The 18276-nt window shown below is 45.3% G+C and overlaps 1 protein-coding gene across 3 annotated transcripts in view; it reads left to right on the forward strand.

The window, feature by feature from the left end:
* PLXNA3 (plexin A3) overlaps window positions 1–18276 on the forward strand; it is a 479210-nt gene that overhangs the window by 313526 nt on the left and 147408 nt on the right. For all 3 annotated transcript variants that reach the window (XM_033922827.1, XM_033922819.1, XM_033922836.1), the window contains exon 10: window positions 12678–12878. In XM_033922827.1, coding sequence (XP_033778718.1) covers window positions 12678–12878 — 201 coding nt within the window. The remainder of the gene's footprint in view (window positions 1–12677; window positions 12879–18276) is intronic.

Below are 18276 nucleotides of genomic sequence, written 5' to 3' on the forward strand. Positions count from 1 at the left end.
TTAACAGGAAATACACTGGATTTTAAGGTAAAATATTAACAAATATTCCAAAGCAGCATTCAGATTCTGGGATACAAACACACAAATACAATATGCAGGGTGTTCGGATTCCAAAGCAGAGCAGATTCTGGGGCACAAACACACATATACAATGTGCAGGGCGTTCGGATTCCAAAGCAGAGTTCGGATTCCAAGATAAAATTTACTACAAAAAAAAGTTTGGATTCCAAGTCGTTCAAGTTCTGGGGAGTTCAGATTCCGAGGTACCACTGTACTTAAATATAAATTGAGATTTGGGAGCCAAAGAAATGGCCCAAAAATGGGGGTTTCGGTTTATATTCGGGTCCTCGATTTTGTGCCCACCTGGACCTGTTGTAGGCCTCCAGTGAACCTGCCTAAAGCCCTGGTGATCCAGTGGCGAGCCGGGACATGAGTGATCCTTAACACGTCTTGTCCCATCTGACTCTAAACCACCCTGCCTCCCTGACCCCTGCAGACCTTACCTTTAAAGCCCTGGTGGTCTAGCAGTGAAGCAGGACACGAGCGATCGTCCTATGCTCCAGCCCCATGAGAGCTGCAATCAAAAATGCCTGCCGCAAGTTTCCATTATAGGCTTGCAAGTTCCCACGATCTCGCAAGACTGCAACAGGAACTCATGGCAGGCATTTTTGATTGTGGCTCTCATGGGGCAGGAGTTCAGGAAGATCGCTCCTTCATGACTGGCTACCGGGGCATTAAAAGTAAGGTCTGCAGGGGTCAGGGAGGTGGGGTGGTTTAGAGTCGGCTGGGACAGGATGCAGGAGGTATTGCGCCTCTCTTGACTCACTGCTGGATCATTAGGGCTTCAGGCAGGCCTGTAGTGCATCAGGGGCTGGGTAGGAAGGAAGAAAGGAGGGCTGGGTGCAAGGCAGGGCACTTGAATATAACCCCCCACCCCCACCCCATTTCCCCTGGTTTTATTCAAATCAACCTCTTTTCCTCCTTTGGGGAAAAAAAGGTTACCTTGGTTTATATTCGAGAATAAACGGTAGATTCTATGCAGGCTTTAATAAATACCATTTTATTGGACTGACCTTAGAAGTACCCAAATATGATTCTTATGAGCTTTTGAAGACCTTGCGAGTCACATCTGAAAAGAGGACCTGTGTGGTTTGGAAAGCTTATGCACAAAGACCTAATTCCCCTTATGGCAGGACATATATTCACAGCTTGCCTAGAATCTAGTTTATTCCAGCTCTGAATTGTTTAGGATTACAGGCACTTTGTGGGGCAGCTTAATATTAAGAGATAAAATGTAAAGCCTGCACCAAGAAGTTGGCTTCTCTCTTCTAAGTAGAGGATTTGGCCTCCCGACATTATCCTGCAAATCTTATTCTCTTTGCTTTCTCTTGTGTGCTTTCTTCTTTCTTTCTCATTCACTATGCACCAAGATTCTGTAAAATGTGGGATGATTATGGGTCACTGGAGGGGATGGATGACCTCATTCTTATTTCTTTCCTCCTCCTCTTCCTTGTCTGGTTAGACCGTCCAGTCAATCGGTGGGTCTTTCAAACTGGTTGCCATGTTTGTATAAATTGGGGAATACACATGTTTTCTTCTCTTACCTTCCTACCCCCTGTCTCATTTGTTAAAAAATACCCCTGAAGTGTATTGCCCTACGTGGGAGGGGAGAAGGGAGCCCAGAGGGTTTCTATGATGCTCAATGAGGTTCAGGCAGTAATGGCAGCACTTTTAATCAGGAAGAAGCGCTGTGGGCCTGCTAAATTGACACAGAGAGGGGGAAGCAAGTAGCAGGAGGGAGACATGTACAGAGAGATGGGAAGATATGAAAAACAGTCAAAGAGGTGTAGCAATATATCCTGAGCCTCAAAGAATTTATATACTAAAGACTCAATCTGGTGTTTTGAGAAGTTTAGGTCCTTTTATTTCCCTGTACCATTCTGTTAGCTTTCTGTATGAACAGATGTATGTGCCTGAATACAGTAAAACAAAAAACAACTGTATTTTTCGCTCTATAAGACACATCTGATCATAAGACACACCTACATGTAAAGGAGGAAAATCCAAGAAAAAAAAATTCTGAACCCTGCTACTCGAATTGTTCTGTGCCCTGTACCCTGTTTCCCCTCTCTAGTGGTCTAGTGGTAGGCCGGGACAGGGCACAGGGCAGGACTAGTGACAGGCAGGCCTCTCCCTCCTCCCTCCCTGTTTTTAATTTGGCAGGGCAAGCATGCCACGGCCTTCCACCCCCCCCCCGCCCGTTCCTATTTTTAATTTACCAGGGCAGGCAGGCAGGTCCCAGCTCCGGCCTCCCCCCCCCGGACCTTTTTTTAAATTCTGGCGCCCTCTCTCACATGACACGGCTACCTCCAAGTCGTCTTCTGTTGCAGAGAGCGGCGCACAAGGCTGCCTGCCTGGTCCGGCACTGCTTCCTGTGAAAACTGTGCGCCGCTCTGCTGCAAGAGAACAGAAGAGGACTCGGAAGCAGCCGCCAGAATTAAAATAAGGTAACGGGGGGATATTTGCTCCATGAGACACACCCTTATTTCCCCCCACTTCATAAGGAATGAAAAATGCGGTAGGTCCAAAAAACTAGAACAAACAATCTGCGGAAGGGTGTCACTCAAAACTCTGAACTCCTCCCCTTCTTCAGTGAAGAACAGCTTCCTCTTCAGTTTTAACTTTTGCAAGTGATCTCAAAAGGTGTATTCTGATCTGCTCTGCTTTCTTTTTCTTATTTTCAGGTATTTTTGCCGTCAGTTCTCTATTTTTCTGCATGTCTTTGATATTCATATGTCCCCTTCTTGGGCTTACTCCGCTGAGGAAAAGACGCAGTCCCACGTTGGCAGATTGCTGCTCACAGGCCATTCTCTTTGAATACCTGTGGAACCAGCCTATTTTTTGTTCCTTTAGGAGCTTGGGTTCTATTCCCTTGGGAACTTGCTCACCTGCTGATTTATCAGAAGCTTGAGCACAGGCTGTGGGGCCCTTGTGTAACAACCCTCTGGGTATTAAGGAGCAGGCTGCGTATTTTCTACCCCCAATACATTGCTTGGATTTTTGGGGGTGGGTGTCCATGGTCAGAGTTTGCCTGGCCAGCAACCAGAAGATATCCAACAGTGGACTGCATGTTCTGAGGCAGAAATCCTTTCTCTACAGACAAGCTAATAGGTACCAGAAGTCACAGTGAGTACTCCCATTATTCCCTATGGTTCATGATTATTTCGTATTAAATGTTTTGATATGAGCAGAACAGGTTTGTTTCTTGGGGAGATTCCTCTTACCCCTCTCCATTATATTTCTTCTGTAGGGCTGACCATCTGCTTTGATACAAACTGAGGACTTATAGGACAGCCCAGAGTTCTTTGGGGGCAAAACACAGATTATGTTGTTGGCTCTAGGGGGGATGCCTTATCGAAGGGCATACCTATCAGAATCAACTCATGGGTGACCCTCACAATTGATGCCAACCTGAGCGGCTGGGGGGGTCCCACTGCTATGGTCATCTGCTCCACAGCAAGTGGACCCCATCGGAAAGCAAGTGATCCATAAATCATCTGGAACTGAAAGCCATTTGTTTGGTGCTGAAGGAATTGCAATCTTTCCTGACAGAGTGCTTTCGGATAATGCCACAGTAGTAGCTTATGTACACAAATAAGGAGGCACAAAGAGCACTTCCCTATGCCTGGAAGCACAGATGTTGTTCCAGTAGGTAGAAGTTCACTTCAAGCCCTCTGAGCTGCTCATATAACAGTAGTAGATAATGTCCAGACTGATTTTCTCAGCAGGCAGACTCTAGATCTGGGGGAGCGGTCTCTGTCCCATAGGGTGTTCGCCCTCATTGTACAGTGCTGAGGAAGACTGGAAATGGACCACATAGCCACTGCCAAGAATGCGAAGGCAAATTGCTTCTTTAGTCAAAGAGCCAAACTGGGAAGTGCAGGGCTAGATGCCCTCATTCAGCCCTGGCCCACCAAACTCCTGCTCTATGTGTTTGCACCATGGGCCATGATGGGCAGGATCATCCACAGGATAACAAGCCATCAGGGGCTGGTGAATCTGGACTGGCCCTGTCAGCCTTGGTTTGTGGATCTCTCAGGTTGCCGGTTCATCCCAGCCTCCTTAGCCAGGGTCCAGTTCCTAAGGAGAATCCAGAGTGCTTTGATCTTACAGCATGGCTCTTGAGCACATGACCCTAACTCATAAGGGTTACTTGGAGGTTGTTGTTACATCTCTTCTTAGAGCAAATAAGCCTGCAACATTTGTGGGTTATGCGAAGACCTGGAAGGCTTTCCAGGTACACCAAGTTGCAGGTGGAGCCTGAGAGGGCTCCCATCCTGGTGATTCTAGCATTACTGCAAGCTGGATTTGAAAAGGGCCTAGCGGTTTCATTTCTCAAGGTACAGGTAGCCAGCCTCTCGTGCTTTATGCCTCAGAGAGGTATGCAGTCACTGGCATCTCACCCAGATGTCACTCGGTTTATGAAGGGGGCGCTCAGAGTTTGTCCTCCACTGCGTAGACTGTTCCCATCTTGGGACCTTAATGTTCTGAAGGGCCTATCTTGGGCTCCATATGAGCCCCTGCAAGACGCATCCCTCTGGGATCTTACGGTTAAGACCGTGTTTTTGGGCTCCATATGAGCCCCTGCAAGACGCATCCCTCTGGGATCTTACGGTTAAGACCGTGTTTTTGGTTGCCATAGTTTTAGGAAGGCGGATTTTAGAGTTACAGACCCTCTCCTGTAGAGAACCCTTTCTCAGGTATATGGAATCTGGGGTTTCTCTGTGGGTGGTAAATTCCTTTTTATTAGAGAATGACATGGTAACTCTGGTTACTGTGGTAATTACTGCAGTAACAGTAAGAGATCTGGGCAGAAACCCGGGGATATTGTGATAGCAGTGACCTGCCCTGTGGTGGCACTGCAGGACTGGGGACCGGTACCTCGGTATCCTCACGGTGATGGGGAAATTGTGCCAGCCACCCCCGAGCCTCTATTGGCCCTCCGGAGCCCTACCTTATGGTCCTGGTGGTCTAGTGGCCTCTTTGAGGAAGGAAAGAACCCCATTCTTATCTGCCTTTTGCTGCTGCTGTAGCCACCACTAATGTTTTATTTAGAGTGGCTGCTGAGACTTCATGAGGTAGCCTTTCGAGATTCATGGAAGTGTTACAAGACTGCTTCATGAAATCTCAGCAGCCATTTTGAATAAAACTCTGGCACGCTGTCAGCTGTGTTGGTCCTTTGTCCCCTCTGACGTCTATTCCTGTTCCGAGGTAGCTAACAGCTTGTCAGAATAATGCAGTCCTGCAGTGGTGTACCAAGGGGAGGGGGGAAGAGTGGTCCACCTCGGGTGCAGACTACAGTGGGGTGCTGGCGTCGTGGTCTGGGAACATCTAACCCCTTGCAGCAGTGGCAGTCTTCACCACTCTCTGCTCTTGCTGGTGTCAGGCCTTCCTCTCTGCTGGGTCCTGCTTTCATGAAACAGGAAGTAGGTGGGACAGGTCTGATGCTGTCAGGAGCAGAAAGTTCTGAAGGTTGCTGCTGCAAATATAGAAAGATAGCGAGAAAAGTACTCATCCGTTGGGGGAGGGGGGGATAGAGAAATGCTATACCCGATTGATGGGGGGGGGTGAGAATTAAAGAAGAAAGCTGTCCAGTTGGGGGGGTGGAGAAGAAGGAAGACCAGTGAAGGGAACAGAGAGGATAGAGAGATGCCAGACCATGGGGAAGGAGGGAAATGAAGGAAAAGAGATTCCAGAGCATGGAGAGGGGGAGAGAGATGGAAGGAGAGGAAAGGAGAGAGAGGCCAGGGCACAAGGGTAAGGAAGGACACAGATGCCATACAATAGGGTAAGGTGGGAAGGAAGAAAGGAGATGTGAGAGCATGGGGGAGGGATGGAGATAGAAAAAAAAATGGAGGGGGTATAGCAGATATGAATCATGTACTGTATAAAGGAGAGAAGGGCATAGGATAGACAGTTTTTGAGAGGGGCATAGAAAGAGGGAAGATGCCATATGGAAGGGAGAGAGAGGGCGGACAGTAGATGGAAGGGGCAGAGAGAGAAAGAGGGTAGACAGTGGATGGAAGAGGCAGAGAGAGAGAGAGGGCGGAGAGTGGATGGAAGTAGCAGAGAGGGCAGATGTTGCGTGAAAAGGAAAGAGGACACACACTGGATGGAAAAAAGAGACGATGTAGATAGCAGAAACCACAGATGATAAAAGGTAGAAAAAAGTTTTTGTTTTGTTTTTTTGTTGCGTTAGAATAAATTAGTATTGTAACTCCCTCTATTGATAAATGTTTATAAATAAAAAAATAGAAATAAGTTAATTTTTTATTGGATTAATTTCAATACTTTTGTTTTATTAACCTTTGGAGACAAAAAACCCCATCCTCGGTTCAGGACAGGATACTGTAACAGCAGTATACTGTACTGACCCGAAGAAGGAGGTTTTGACCTCTGAAAGCTAATTGAAAAATGTATTAATCCAATAAAATGGTATTTTCTCATTTTTCATTTTTTGTTGCTTGGAAATGGACATTGTCTGTTTATGTTGTTTGGTTTGGCTTCACAGTTGACACTGAGAAAAGCATCATACCATGTGCTATTGGTTTGCTTTTACACTGGGAAAAAAGCAGTAAGTTAAAATTTGTTTGTGATATTCTGAGGGCTGTTGCTGTTATGTTTAGCGTATGAATAATTAAAACTAAAATATTACTGGTGTTTGGTTTTCTGTTTGCAATGCAGAACCCAGCATGTTGTACTTTTATTGATGTTCTTTCAATTAAAATAAAATTAGAAAAAACCCACTATAGGTTTAAAATGTTTATTTACGATGCCTTAGACCCTTAAAATTGCATAAAATAATCTTTCTGCTTTGAGCGGGGAGATGCAAAAAAGAAAATTTAGACTGCGGGAATGGGGATGAAAAATGTGGGGACAGTGAGAGAACGGGGATGAAAAATTTACTTCACTGCAGGGACGGTGAGGGGACGGGAATGAATCTTTGTCCCTGCATCTCTACTTTCTACTGAAGGTGGTTTCTGCTTTCCATGGCAGGCTGATTTGTTTCTGCCTAGATGTCTGGCACTGTTTTGGTATGTCAGCTATGATATAGAATCCTATGTTTTTGCTACAGAATGGAAGATTAGGTTCTTATCTTGCTAATCTTCTCTCTATTATAAGACATAAGATTCTGTACAGCCTGCCCTGTGCAGACCTTTGATTCACCTGATTTCTGCCTCAAACTTTGCTGGTGTCCATTTCAGGACATCTCCTGTTTCTAAGATTTAGCAGAGACAAAACTACAGGAACATGAGGGCTCCTATTCCCTTTCTCCTTTTGAGGAGGGGGTTTATGGCTCCTACTAATTGCACTTAGTATGTTGGTTCATAGCTATTCATGTGCATAATTTGTTATTCAGTGTTCTTAATTGTTAATCATTGTTCGTTTCTCATAAGTTACAGAGAAGACCAGAATATAGTTTATAGACAGGGAAGTTCCCTGTGCCCCTTCTTTTTTTTATCTGTTTCAGTGGAGTTTGATTGCTTTGGTACTAACTAAAGAGGGAACTGTTTTCCACTGTGGAATGGAAGGAGTTCAGAGTTTTGAATGACACCCTTCTGCAGATTTGCGACTAATGGGAAGCAACAGCTATGGTAAAGAATCATATATCTTATAACAAAGAAGATTAGCAAGGTAAAAACCTAATTTTCCATTAAGAAATTATTTTAGAAAAAGTATATAAGCTGTCCTATATCACAGCTTAACTCAACTTATCGCGCTCCAGCCTGGCCTCATGCTGCTCCCTGAATGGCTGCCGTCAGTTCTCGCGAGTCCCATGATAACTGATGGCAGCCATTCAGGGAGCAGCGCGGAGCCAGGCTGGAGCGCGAAAAGCTTGCTCCTGCCTTGTGCACCACTGGCCGCAAGATATGAGGAGGCAGCCGTCCAGCGAGGGAGGGGCAGGAGCGCAGAAAGCTCATGCTTGCCGATACACCGCTTTACCACCAGAATTTAAAGGTTCCGGGGAGGGGGGGGGTGTAAAAAAATTGTTATATTCGCTCCATAAGGCGCACAGACATTTCCTCCCACAGCAGAATGTGAATTCAGAGTAATATCATCCATTCTATTTCTAAATTTAAACCACAGGGTTAAACCAAATTTAAGTGAAAAATTTAATTCTGCTCTTTATAATTTAACATGTGATTATAATTACCACCCTCCCACACAACAGTAATTTTATCAATAATACGCCAATGAAAATCTTAAACAGAGTGACCCTTATCACACCAATGTTGAACTAAAGGGGCGTCCAGATTTTTAGTAACTATATGAGATTTGTGCTTTATAAGACGTAATTTAATAAGACGACTCCTGCATCCTGTATAAATCAATGAACATGGACAGGTAATCATATATATTGCATGAGAACTGTAGTAGTTACATGAGCAAAATATTTATTTAGCTATATTTATTTATTTTATTTGATTTCTATCCCGTCCTCCTGGGAGCTCAGAACGGGTTACAAGCGAACATTCACCGTAGGTGACATTAGACAGTACGTTTTGACAATATAGTAATTTAATGACAGGCCTGGGTATTTCACGTCTATGGAAGGAACCACCCGATATGTTAATAAATATAATAAACATAAACATGTTCCTGATATTGTAGATGAGCACCATTGACAGTGCCCGCATGGTTTATGAGTGGCATCAGCATATTTTAATAGCGTTGTGGTATAAATTATTCTCCTATAGTTTTATTCCTTTTATATGCTCTCTTAGAATATTGTAGAACTAGTGTTTAAGCCCGTTAGATTAACGGGTGCTAGATGTCTCCTGCTTTTGAACTTGGGCAGAGGCAGAGCCGGGGCGGGAGGGAGTGACGGTGGGAGAGCAATTTCAAAGCCTCAGCAGCGGCGGCTCCTTGACCAATCCGCGCTTACAATGTCCCCACACTTGCGGTCTGGCTGGCTCCCCCACCAAAGCCCTTCGCAGCGGCAGCCCCTCCCGCATCCGTCCCCACGTCCCAAGCCTCTCCGAAGACCGGCTCCCACGAAAATGGTACCCCTCTGTCCAAAGTCGTGGCAGCAGCCTCCCTCAAGACACATTTCAAATCTGACATATTGTAATCACAAAACAGAAAATAAAATTATTTTTCTTACCTTTTGTTGTCTGGTCATTATTCATATCATGTAGGGGTCCCAGGCTATGGTTGGCTTTTGATAACTCGCTTGCCAGGGCCCCTTCTTTCTTCTTCCCTCCCTCCATCCCGGCAGCTGAAGACAGGCACCTCCCCCCAGTGGTCTGAGACAGGAGGGAGCAGTTAGGAGAGGGTCTGAGGGCAAAGAGGGGCTCAACAGCGCACAACCACCTTTCCTTCCCTCCCTCCATCAAGTGCAGTGCAGCTCCACCAATGTTAAAAGGAGCCGCGTCGAAATCGGAGGCCTGCCACTGCCGTAGCACATTCCCCTCTGCCTTGGTCCCGCTCCTTCTCTGACATATGGGACCGCGGCAAAGGGAACGTGTTACGATGGCGGCAGGGCTCCAATTTCAAAGCAGCTCCTTTTAACATAGGCGGAGCTGAACTGAAGGGAAGGAACGGTGGGGCCGGGTGAGGAAGGCCGCCTGCTAGGTAGGGGGATAACAATGGCGCTTATGCTCAAGCCCCCGCCGCAGCTCCTCTCTCGATTCTGGTGCGGTTCGAGAGAGGAGTCGTGGCGGCGGCTTGAACATAAGCGCGATTGTTGTCCCCCTACCTAGCCGCGAGGCTGCGGCGGGGTTTCCATGGCAACCCGATCGCGGATCTCAGTGTAGGGCCGGGTCTGGCGGTGCCGTGTAGGGCGGAGGCGGGACCTCAGCACTGCACCTGTGGAGGGGATTGACTGGTGACGTACAACCCGCGCATGCGCACTAAAAAAAAAACGGGACAGCTCAGGGAACACGATTTTTTTAGTGTGCATGCGCGTCTACCATTTTATTATATTAGATATACCAGTACAGTCAAACCTCGGTTTGCGAGTGTTTTGCAAGACGAGCAAAACACTTGAGCAAACTTTAACTCGTAAACTGAGCGTTGACTCGATGAGTGAGCGTGTCGCATCACCCCATCCCGGGAACCGGCTTCTCTCCCCCCGCGGCCCACCCCCAAACCCTTACTTCCAGCGGATACCGGCACGCACCGACCCACAGGACATACGTGTGCTGGTGCTGAAAGAGCCTGCTGCTGGTGTTCTATGCTGGGCGGCTGTGGGGCCTTGAGCATCTGCACATGCTCAAGGCCTTCTGGCTCACACCCTCTCCGTGATTCTCACGCGCAGATGCTCAAAGCCCCTGCAGCAGCCAGCATAGAACATCAGCGGCAGGCTCGTTCAGCACCAGTACATGTATGTCATGTGAGTTGGTGCGTGCCGGTGTCCGCTGAAGGTAAGGGTTTGAGGGTTTGCCACAGGGAAAGAAAAGCCGGTTCCCGGGGTGGGGTGGGGTGGAAGCGAGCAGCGCCAGTGGTCTTGGGGGTGGGAGAGGTTCTGTTTTTGGGATGTGGAACGAATCATCCGAGTTTCCCTTATTTCCTGTATGAGCACTTTGGTTTACGAGCATGCTTCTGGAATTAATTATGTTCGCAAACCAAGGTACCACTGTATTTCCTAATCGATTGTGTCAATCTTTTTGCTATTGAAGAGAAAGGTAAAAAAAAATCTTCTCTAATTTGGGGATTTTCTTGTAAATCTCTCTGTGTGTAATGAGCTCTCAAGTACGCCTTTTTTATATCCTTTCTTATATCTCTGTTTCAATAGCTCTGATTGAGACTTAAATTCAACTAAATTAGTATGTAATGCAATTGTAAAAATGGACTTATTGGTAAATTAAATTTCAAATTATATGGATGAAAGCTGCCATAATGTAATAAATTATTACCTTTCTACAGGCTTTTGATATAGAGTAGCTCTGTCTCTCTCTAGATTTGATAATCATCATATTTAAAAGTTCAATCTTATACAGATTGCTGACCATCGTAAACTGTAAATTTGGGTCAAGTGAATTTATCCAAGTTGCAAAGTTGGCATCACCTACCATATAAAAAATATCATCTAAAAATCTCTTTCTTAATGAAATATTATTAAAGTAGCATATACAGTAGAGTAGTCACAGAGGGTGTTAAAGTTGCCCCCATGGCCACTTCCTGAGTCTGTTTGTAATAAACTCCTTCATATCAAAAAAATTCTCACAAATCCCCATCTTTGTCAATTCAAGAAGAAATTCAGACAAAATTAAGTGATTCAGACCTTAAAGAGGGAGAACGTGATACTTTATTCAATGTTCCAATTTGCGGAATCCGTGAATACAAAGAGGTGATATCCATTGTGACTAGCCATGTGTCCTAAGATAAATTATCCATATTGTCCAAAATTTGAAAAGGTGAGCTTAATCTTTCTAGTAAGATGTCATTCTTTTTACTTCTGCTTTCAAAAAATAATCTACAAACTGAGAAAGAAGTTCTAATATTTAAAAGTTTGTAGACACCATGAGTTTAAAAAAAACCCCAGAACAAACTTCTTATCTAATGGACCTCAGTGGCTGCTAATTTAAGCATATACAGGGATTTATACTCCATAATCTTCATTGGGGAAGAATGAAAACATTACTTATATCAGTTTTAAAAAGAGGTATGGTAACTAATAAAGAAGCATAGTTTTTGTAAGAGATGCATCCCAGGACTCCGAAGATTTATTTTTTTGCATCTACATCCACTTTATTTCCAACCACCTACTGTACCTCCTTGCAGTGTCGCCTCTGCCACCCCCCCCCCCCCCCATCTCCACCCATGAACAGCCACATCTGGCATGCAAAGACTAGCTGCTGATTCTGGAATTTGTTGTGTATAAAGGCTCCTGACGAAGAGAGGAGGCAGAAGTGACCTCATGGCTGTTAATACTGACGAGAATTCCTTTGAGTAGGGAATAAATTCTCAGCTGCTGTAGCTGGATGATTTTGTGGGACACACTGTTTACCTGTGTGCTTAGTACTGTTTTGCAACATTTAAAAGTATTTACATGGATAATGCGTGTTTACCCCTATTAAAAAAAATTGTGGGGGGAGGGGAAGGAAGGTAAGGATGGAGAAGCACTTAAGATTTTACTGTGTTTATATTTGTGGTACTGAATATCAGCTAAACTATACCTAAAATTGATTGCATACTTTCAGTGCAGGTACAAAGGACTCATGGCAGGTACACCAACTGCATGAGGGAACTCTACAGGGCATTGCTTTTTGAAAATTAATTTACACTCTATACCCATGAGCCTACGAGAATAGGCAGTATCAAAATTGCCCTTATATAACCATATGGATGATTAAACTAAGATGCAGGGATTTACAACTCCTCTTGCCTACTACTATTAATTATTTCTGTAGTGCTACCAGACGTATGCAGCGTTGTACAGAGTCACAAAGAAGAAGAAAACAGTCCCTGCTAGAAACAGCTTACAATCTGAAGGGTTTTCACACACAGCTTGTGGCCAAGCTAGAAATTAGAGATGAGGCACTGAAAAATGGAGACCGGTGACATCTGAATCCTAATTCACTACTCCGGAGCATAGCTAATACAGATCTTATCTACCGAGTGGGATGAAAGTGTAAAGCGTTCTGTTCTCTCTCCTATCTTTTTTTTTGCAGGCCTGCCCAGAGATCATCCCAACAGGTGAGATTCTGGTGCCAGTAGGGGTCGTGCAGCCAATCACCCTGAGAGCCAAGAACTTGCCGCAGCCCCAGTCTGGACAGAAGAACTACGAGTGTGTGTTCAATATCCAGGGCAAGCAGCAGCGTGTTCCTGCGGTCCGCTTCAACAGCAGCAGTGTACAGTGCCAGAATACCTCGGTAAGAGAGGGCACTGCTAAGAGCGTGCCAGGGGACCTAGGAAGAGATGACCGTGCCAAGGGCATCATGACAAAGAGGACACTGGATGGAGACACCAATAAAAAAAAGTCCAGAGTTAGGAGAAACCCTCTAGATTCTGTGTAGGCCACTCAAATTTGGGCACAAACTAATTAGTCAATTATACACCCTATAATTTATTCCAGTATATCGCAAGCTGTGTGCCACGACGAGATTCCAGATGTGCTGCGAAAGAGATGAGTCGGTCACCACTGGTGCCTTTCCTCCTCTCTCCCCCTACCCTGGCAATGGAGGGATTTCTAAAAACTGACAGTTTATCCAGGTTTTGGGAAAGGCCCCCGAGCTCATGACCATGTTTACAGGGCCTCTGAACATGAACAGATGTCAACGTGATGACGTCCCTCACATGCGTGTGACTTCACAGGTTGACGTCCGTGCATGGTCAGAGTCCCTATAGATGCCCCGAGTTTAGTGTACCACAGCGGACAAAGCTTGCTAGACATTGCCTTATTCTATAACACATGTGCCTAAATTTCATAGTGTGTAACTCAAATGGGGATGTGGACATTGGAAGGGCTGGGGCGGTTCAGGGGCGTTCCCAGAAATTAGGCACCATGTTATGAAATACCTGCATTTGTGTGCCTAACTCCTGTCAATTTTTGGCAGGCGCAAGTGCTCATGAAGTGCCCCAAGCTAGTATTCTGTTAGGGGGATCCATAACAGTGCCTGACTGTGTACCATTTACTGATTCTGGCCCAGTGTGTGCTTTAGTAACAGAATGATCAAGGCTATTGTAAAATGGGGAGACTGTGTATCTGGATGTGTTTTTGCCTTGTTTGTACAGATGTAGCTCTCTATAGGTCTGTGTGTTAGTGGCTTGCTGTCTAGGTATATTTGTGCTGTGAGAAACTAGAGGAGGGAATTGGAAGGAGGAAGAATTGATGGAGAATTAACTGTTGTCACAGCTGTTCTCGGGCACACGCTAGCCCCCGGGTGTAATTGTCATCTTGTGTAGACATTAAGCTCCCTGCATGTAGCAGGCTTGGTTTGTGGATAGAGTGTACTAATGCATGATCCCCTCCCGTAGACCCCCTGCTGGACCAGAGGTCATCCATTAAGCCTGACCTCTGAGAAGCCCCTGCTTTCTGCACTAATCAGATGTAATTGAATTAACAGTGTGGGCCCCCCTCCCAACGCTCTCTCGTAAGTGCTCATAAGCCAGTAGTATTCTCATTCAACCAGCCTGAGAGTCAAAGAGAGGGATGAGAAAACAGAGCTGGGGGAAGGGGAGAAGAGGTGGGCAGCAGCAGCAGCTGTGGTGTTCTGTTTGTACACCCCTCCGCCCCTCTCCCCAGCCCTATACCCAAAGGGATTGTAAAACATTTCATTAGATGCTGTTGAAGAGGTTTGAGAGATGAAAGGTAAAAAAGGACAACCATTTGAATGTGTCTGAAAGTATAGCACGGAGTGCCAGCACCCACGTTGATTTGTAGAAAACAATAGAATAGTTAGCTAAATGTGATATCTTTGCATTGGGCCAGCGAGAAAAGAATTATTCAGAGATGACGCCGTATGTAAGCTTTCAACACTGTTGTGCCTGTGTATTTGTTTGAGAGTCACTAAGATGGTGGTGGGGGAGGGGGGTGATTTATGTTTTTGTATGATAAATTTCTTTTATCTTCCTCTTGCCTTATGAGGGAGCCTGGGTTTTTTTTCTTTCTTTTCTTAATTCTCTAGTTTGGCTTGTGCATTTTGGTTTCCAGAGAATGTAAGGCCTTTGATACAAAACACAAGGGCAAGGAAAGAGAATATTAAGACACCTGTGAAACCTCAATTCCCATCCCCCTGGTCTCCATAAAAACCCTTCAAAAAAAACCCCAAATACATACAAAGTGCTTGCCAAGTGACAAGGGTATGCTGCAGGGCCTTGTCTCGGTTACTATGGAAACAGGAGGGCCTGCACTGCAGAGTAGGCCTGCCCCTGAGTAATTTTAAACCACATTTCTTTTTAAACATGACATTTTTCTCTTTTTTTTTTACTTTGTTCTAACAAATCCCCATTCACCCTTCTTCCCTCTGCTACCCAATTATGCAACTTTAATTCCTCATTCACTCCAATATTTGCTTAATGATAGAAGCTGGCCTACAGAAAAGTGTTTTGTTTTTTACTTAGAAGATACTTCCTTTTCCCAGCATGCCCTTCCAACAACCAACTTCTCTGACCTCTGGACTTGTTCTTATAAAGGGCCAGCCTAAGGCTTGATTATAGTTAGGTTTACCAGCTGTCCGGGAAAACCTGGACATGTCGTCTTTTTAGAGGACTGTCCAGGTGCTCATTTGTCTGGGTTTTGAAAAGCCCCAAAGAGCTCCAGCCACAACAGGAGGACCTCTGAGTATACGCGAATGATATCACACACATCCGCGCATGCACCAGGCCCTCTAGAGGTGGCTGGAGCTCATTGGGGAAGAAGAGGGGGCTGGGGGCAGAATGGGTCAGGGCTGGAAGCGCAGAACTGAGCAGGGCCAGGGTGGAACAGGATGGGGCCATGTGTCGGGGCATTTCGTGGCCCAAAATCTGGTAACCCTAATTATTGCATGTTGCACCCCTCTTTGCCATATCTAAAGTATGAAGGTCATTTAACTTTTGATTTCAATCTCTCCATTTTTTTTATATAAGGATCTTTTGGTTTTATCCTATGTGTGTTTTAATTCTGTCACTGTTTTTGACCCCACCACCTCCACTAGGAGGATATTCCAGGCATCTACCACCTTCTCTGAAAAAAAACAAACCAACCAAAAATCCCACCCCAACATTTCCTGATGTTTCTCCTAAATCTGCTTCCCTGCAGGCTCAGTATAGACCTTATTGTAACAATAAGGTGTGCAGAACCATCAACACAGGCTCTTTTCCTAGGTTCTGCTTCCCACACATGCCAAAATAGGGCAGTACCTAGGAAGGAGTGCATGCAGTAATAGAAGAAAATCACAATAGGCTGTGGTAGGAGATTAAGTAGCTTCATCTTCAGGCATTTTGCAGAGTGTTTCAGAGGTATCAGAAGGTGAATAATTCGTTTATGAAATCATGTTACTTGTTCATGCCATTCAGTGGATAGAAGGTCCTCTCTTCTCCCTCTTTTTTTGTTTTACATTCTCTCTCTCTCTCTCTCTCTGTACCTTTTACCCACCTAGGGTTATATTCACTAAGCTATATTCACTTAACTCTCAAATTTCCCTCCGGTCTGATTCACTTACCTCTCCTGCGATCCGCTTGGAATCCTTGCATGCAAATGAGGTGAAACACATGAAAATTGGACAGCGACCCGATTCACTACACAAAATTTCCGATCCGACTGGGCTGGCCGATCACCTGAAGAAGCGACTGCTGGGGCCAGTCGAAAACGTCTTTCCGACTGGAAGCCCTGCTCTCTGCCCTGCAATCTCTCCTGCCTGCTCGCCCCGAATGCTGCCCTGCTATCTCTGCTGCTCGCCCTCATGCCGCCCTGCTCTGCCTCTATCTTCCCCTGCCGAATCGCCATTCTCCTGCCCTTCCCCGAAGCTCTTCTGTCCTTCCCCGTCCAGCGAGCCCGTGGTTTTAACCCGCGGGTTAAAACCACGGGCTCCATTTATCTTTTTGTGAGGGTGGCAGCTGACAAAAGCGGGACCAGCTTTTAGGAGTCACGCGGGTTGGGGGTCAGTGGAGGTGGCGGCGTTTCCCCGAAGTCAAAAGTAAAAAAAGATCGCTGCTCCTATGGTCTGTGCATGCGCGAGCCGTGCAGGCAGATGGGGTGTTCCTCCGATCGCCCTCATCTGCATGTTTAAGTTTACTGAATCAGTCGGACCTGCTGGGATCAGGGCCCAATCGGGCAGGTTAGTGAATCTAGCCCCTAGTAGGCTTGTTGTAAACTGTCTTAACAGTACTATAATGAGATGGTGTTATAATAAGCTCATGTAAATAAATAAGTGAGTGCGATTCAAAGGTGTCAGCAGACCATTGGATCAAAAACCAAATAGAATCTGCCTGTGTCTCAAAGGGTTTACCAGTGTTTAAGGGGCTTCAGGATCACTCGTTATAGGTTAGAGAATGGCACGGGGACAAATTTTTCCCCATCTCCATGGGAATTCATTTTCCCATCCCGTCAAGTTCTTTTCCTGTCCCTGCCCCATTGCTGCATGTCTGTCCTCATCTGCACAAGCCTCAAACACTTTTTAAAATCATAAATGTTCAAGGCTTGTGCTGTTAAGGCAGAGCTTACAGGAATGGGACAAGGACAGCTACAAAACTCTCTATCATAGGTATCTTGGTGAGCAGAACATTTACATTTGCAGAATGGTCATCTGATTGTCCTTGCATTCCTTCATGAAACAGCATCTCAACATATGAGTCGGAGAGGATGCTGCCCCGACAGTGGGCATTTTGAGAGCAGGCTTGAAACTATCCCACCAGGAGAAATTTAGTACTACCTGACAATTTCTGTGCTTGAGTGCTGTCAGAGTAGTCAGGGCCCACACACACTGCTGTCCGTCTGCTTGTCAATTCCATCCCTACTTTTTTTTTTTTTTTTTTTTTAACTATTGGTTCCTTGACCAACTCAGCCTCTAGCTCTGAGAGGACAAGCAGCTTGTTATCATGGTGAAAATACCTTGCTTGTGAGGTATAGTCATGTTATTGGGCATCTTTGGCACAGGAGTACTGTAGAAGTAACTGTTGCACAGTAAGCTCTATATAGGGAAATAGAACTGAACAATTTCTCTATCTCCCATATGCTGGTCAGAGGGTATTAATTCATGCATCTACATTAATCTGGTACGACTCGAGAAAAAAAAAAAATCAGCAGCTGATGTAAAATTTCTCCTTTTAATAATGTTTTAGTGTGAGTTTTAGTGTGAATTTCTGTCACCTTTTATTTTTAACCACTTGCTGCATGCGAGTTAATATATTCTTTAGCACAAGGGTTAATTAAATTGTGCATTAAAACCAGTTCACATTTTAACTCACGCTTTTATTATATCAAGTGCTCTGGGGGTAGAGAAATTTGTATTGTATATGACTAACTATATCTTGCCTTGAGCTTGGATTTGGAAAGGAGAGTGATTAAATTTAGGTCATTTGGGTTACAGTCTATTGCATGCACACACCATGAGCCCGGGACAAGCACTTAATTTCACCCAGGAAACAGGGTTGGAGAGAGGGAAATGTGAAGAGCGATTAGAATTAGAGTCTCCAAGTGTAAGCCATTACTAGGTTCCTGACTACCTTGTCGAAATAGGATACAAACAGCCAAGAACAACGGAAAGCTTTTTTTATTTGGGGGTGCCCAAGCTTTACCCCCAGGTCTATCCCAATTCTGCCCCCAATCCTTCCTACAATTCCATAGTTGCA

The sequence above is a fragment of the Geotrypetes seraphini genome, chromosome 1 (genome assembly GCF_902459505.1).
Source record: "Geotrypetes seraphini chromosome 1, aGeoSer1.1, whole genome shotgun sequence".
NCBI classification, from domain to species: domain Eukaryota; kingdom Metazoa; phylum Chordata; class Amphibia; order Gymnophiona; family Dermophiidae; genus Geotrypetes; species Geotrypetes seraphini.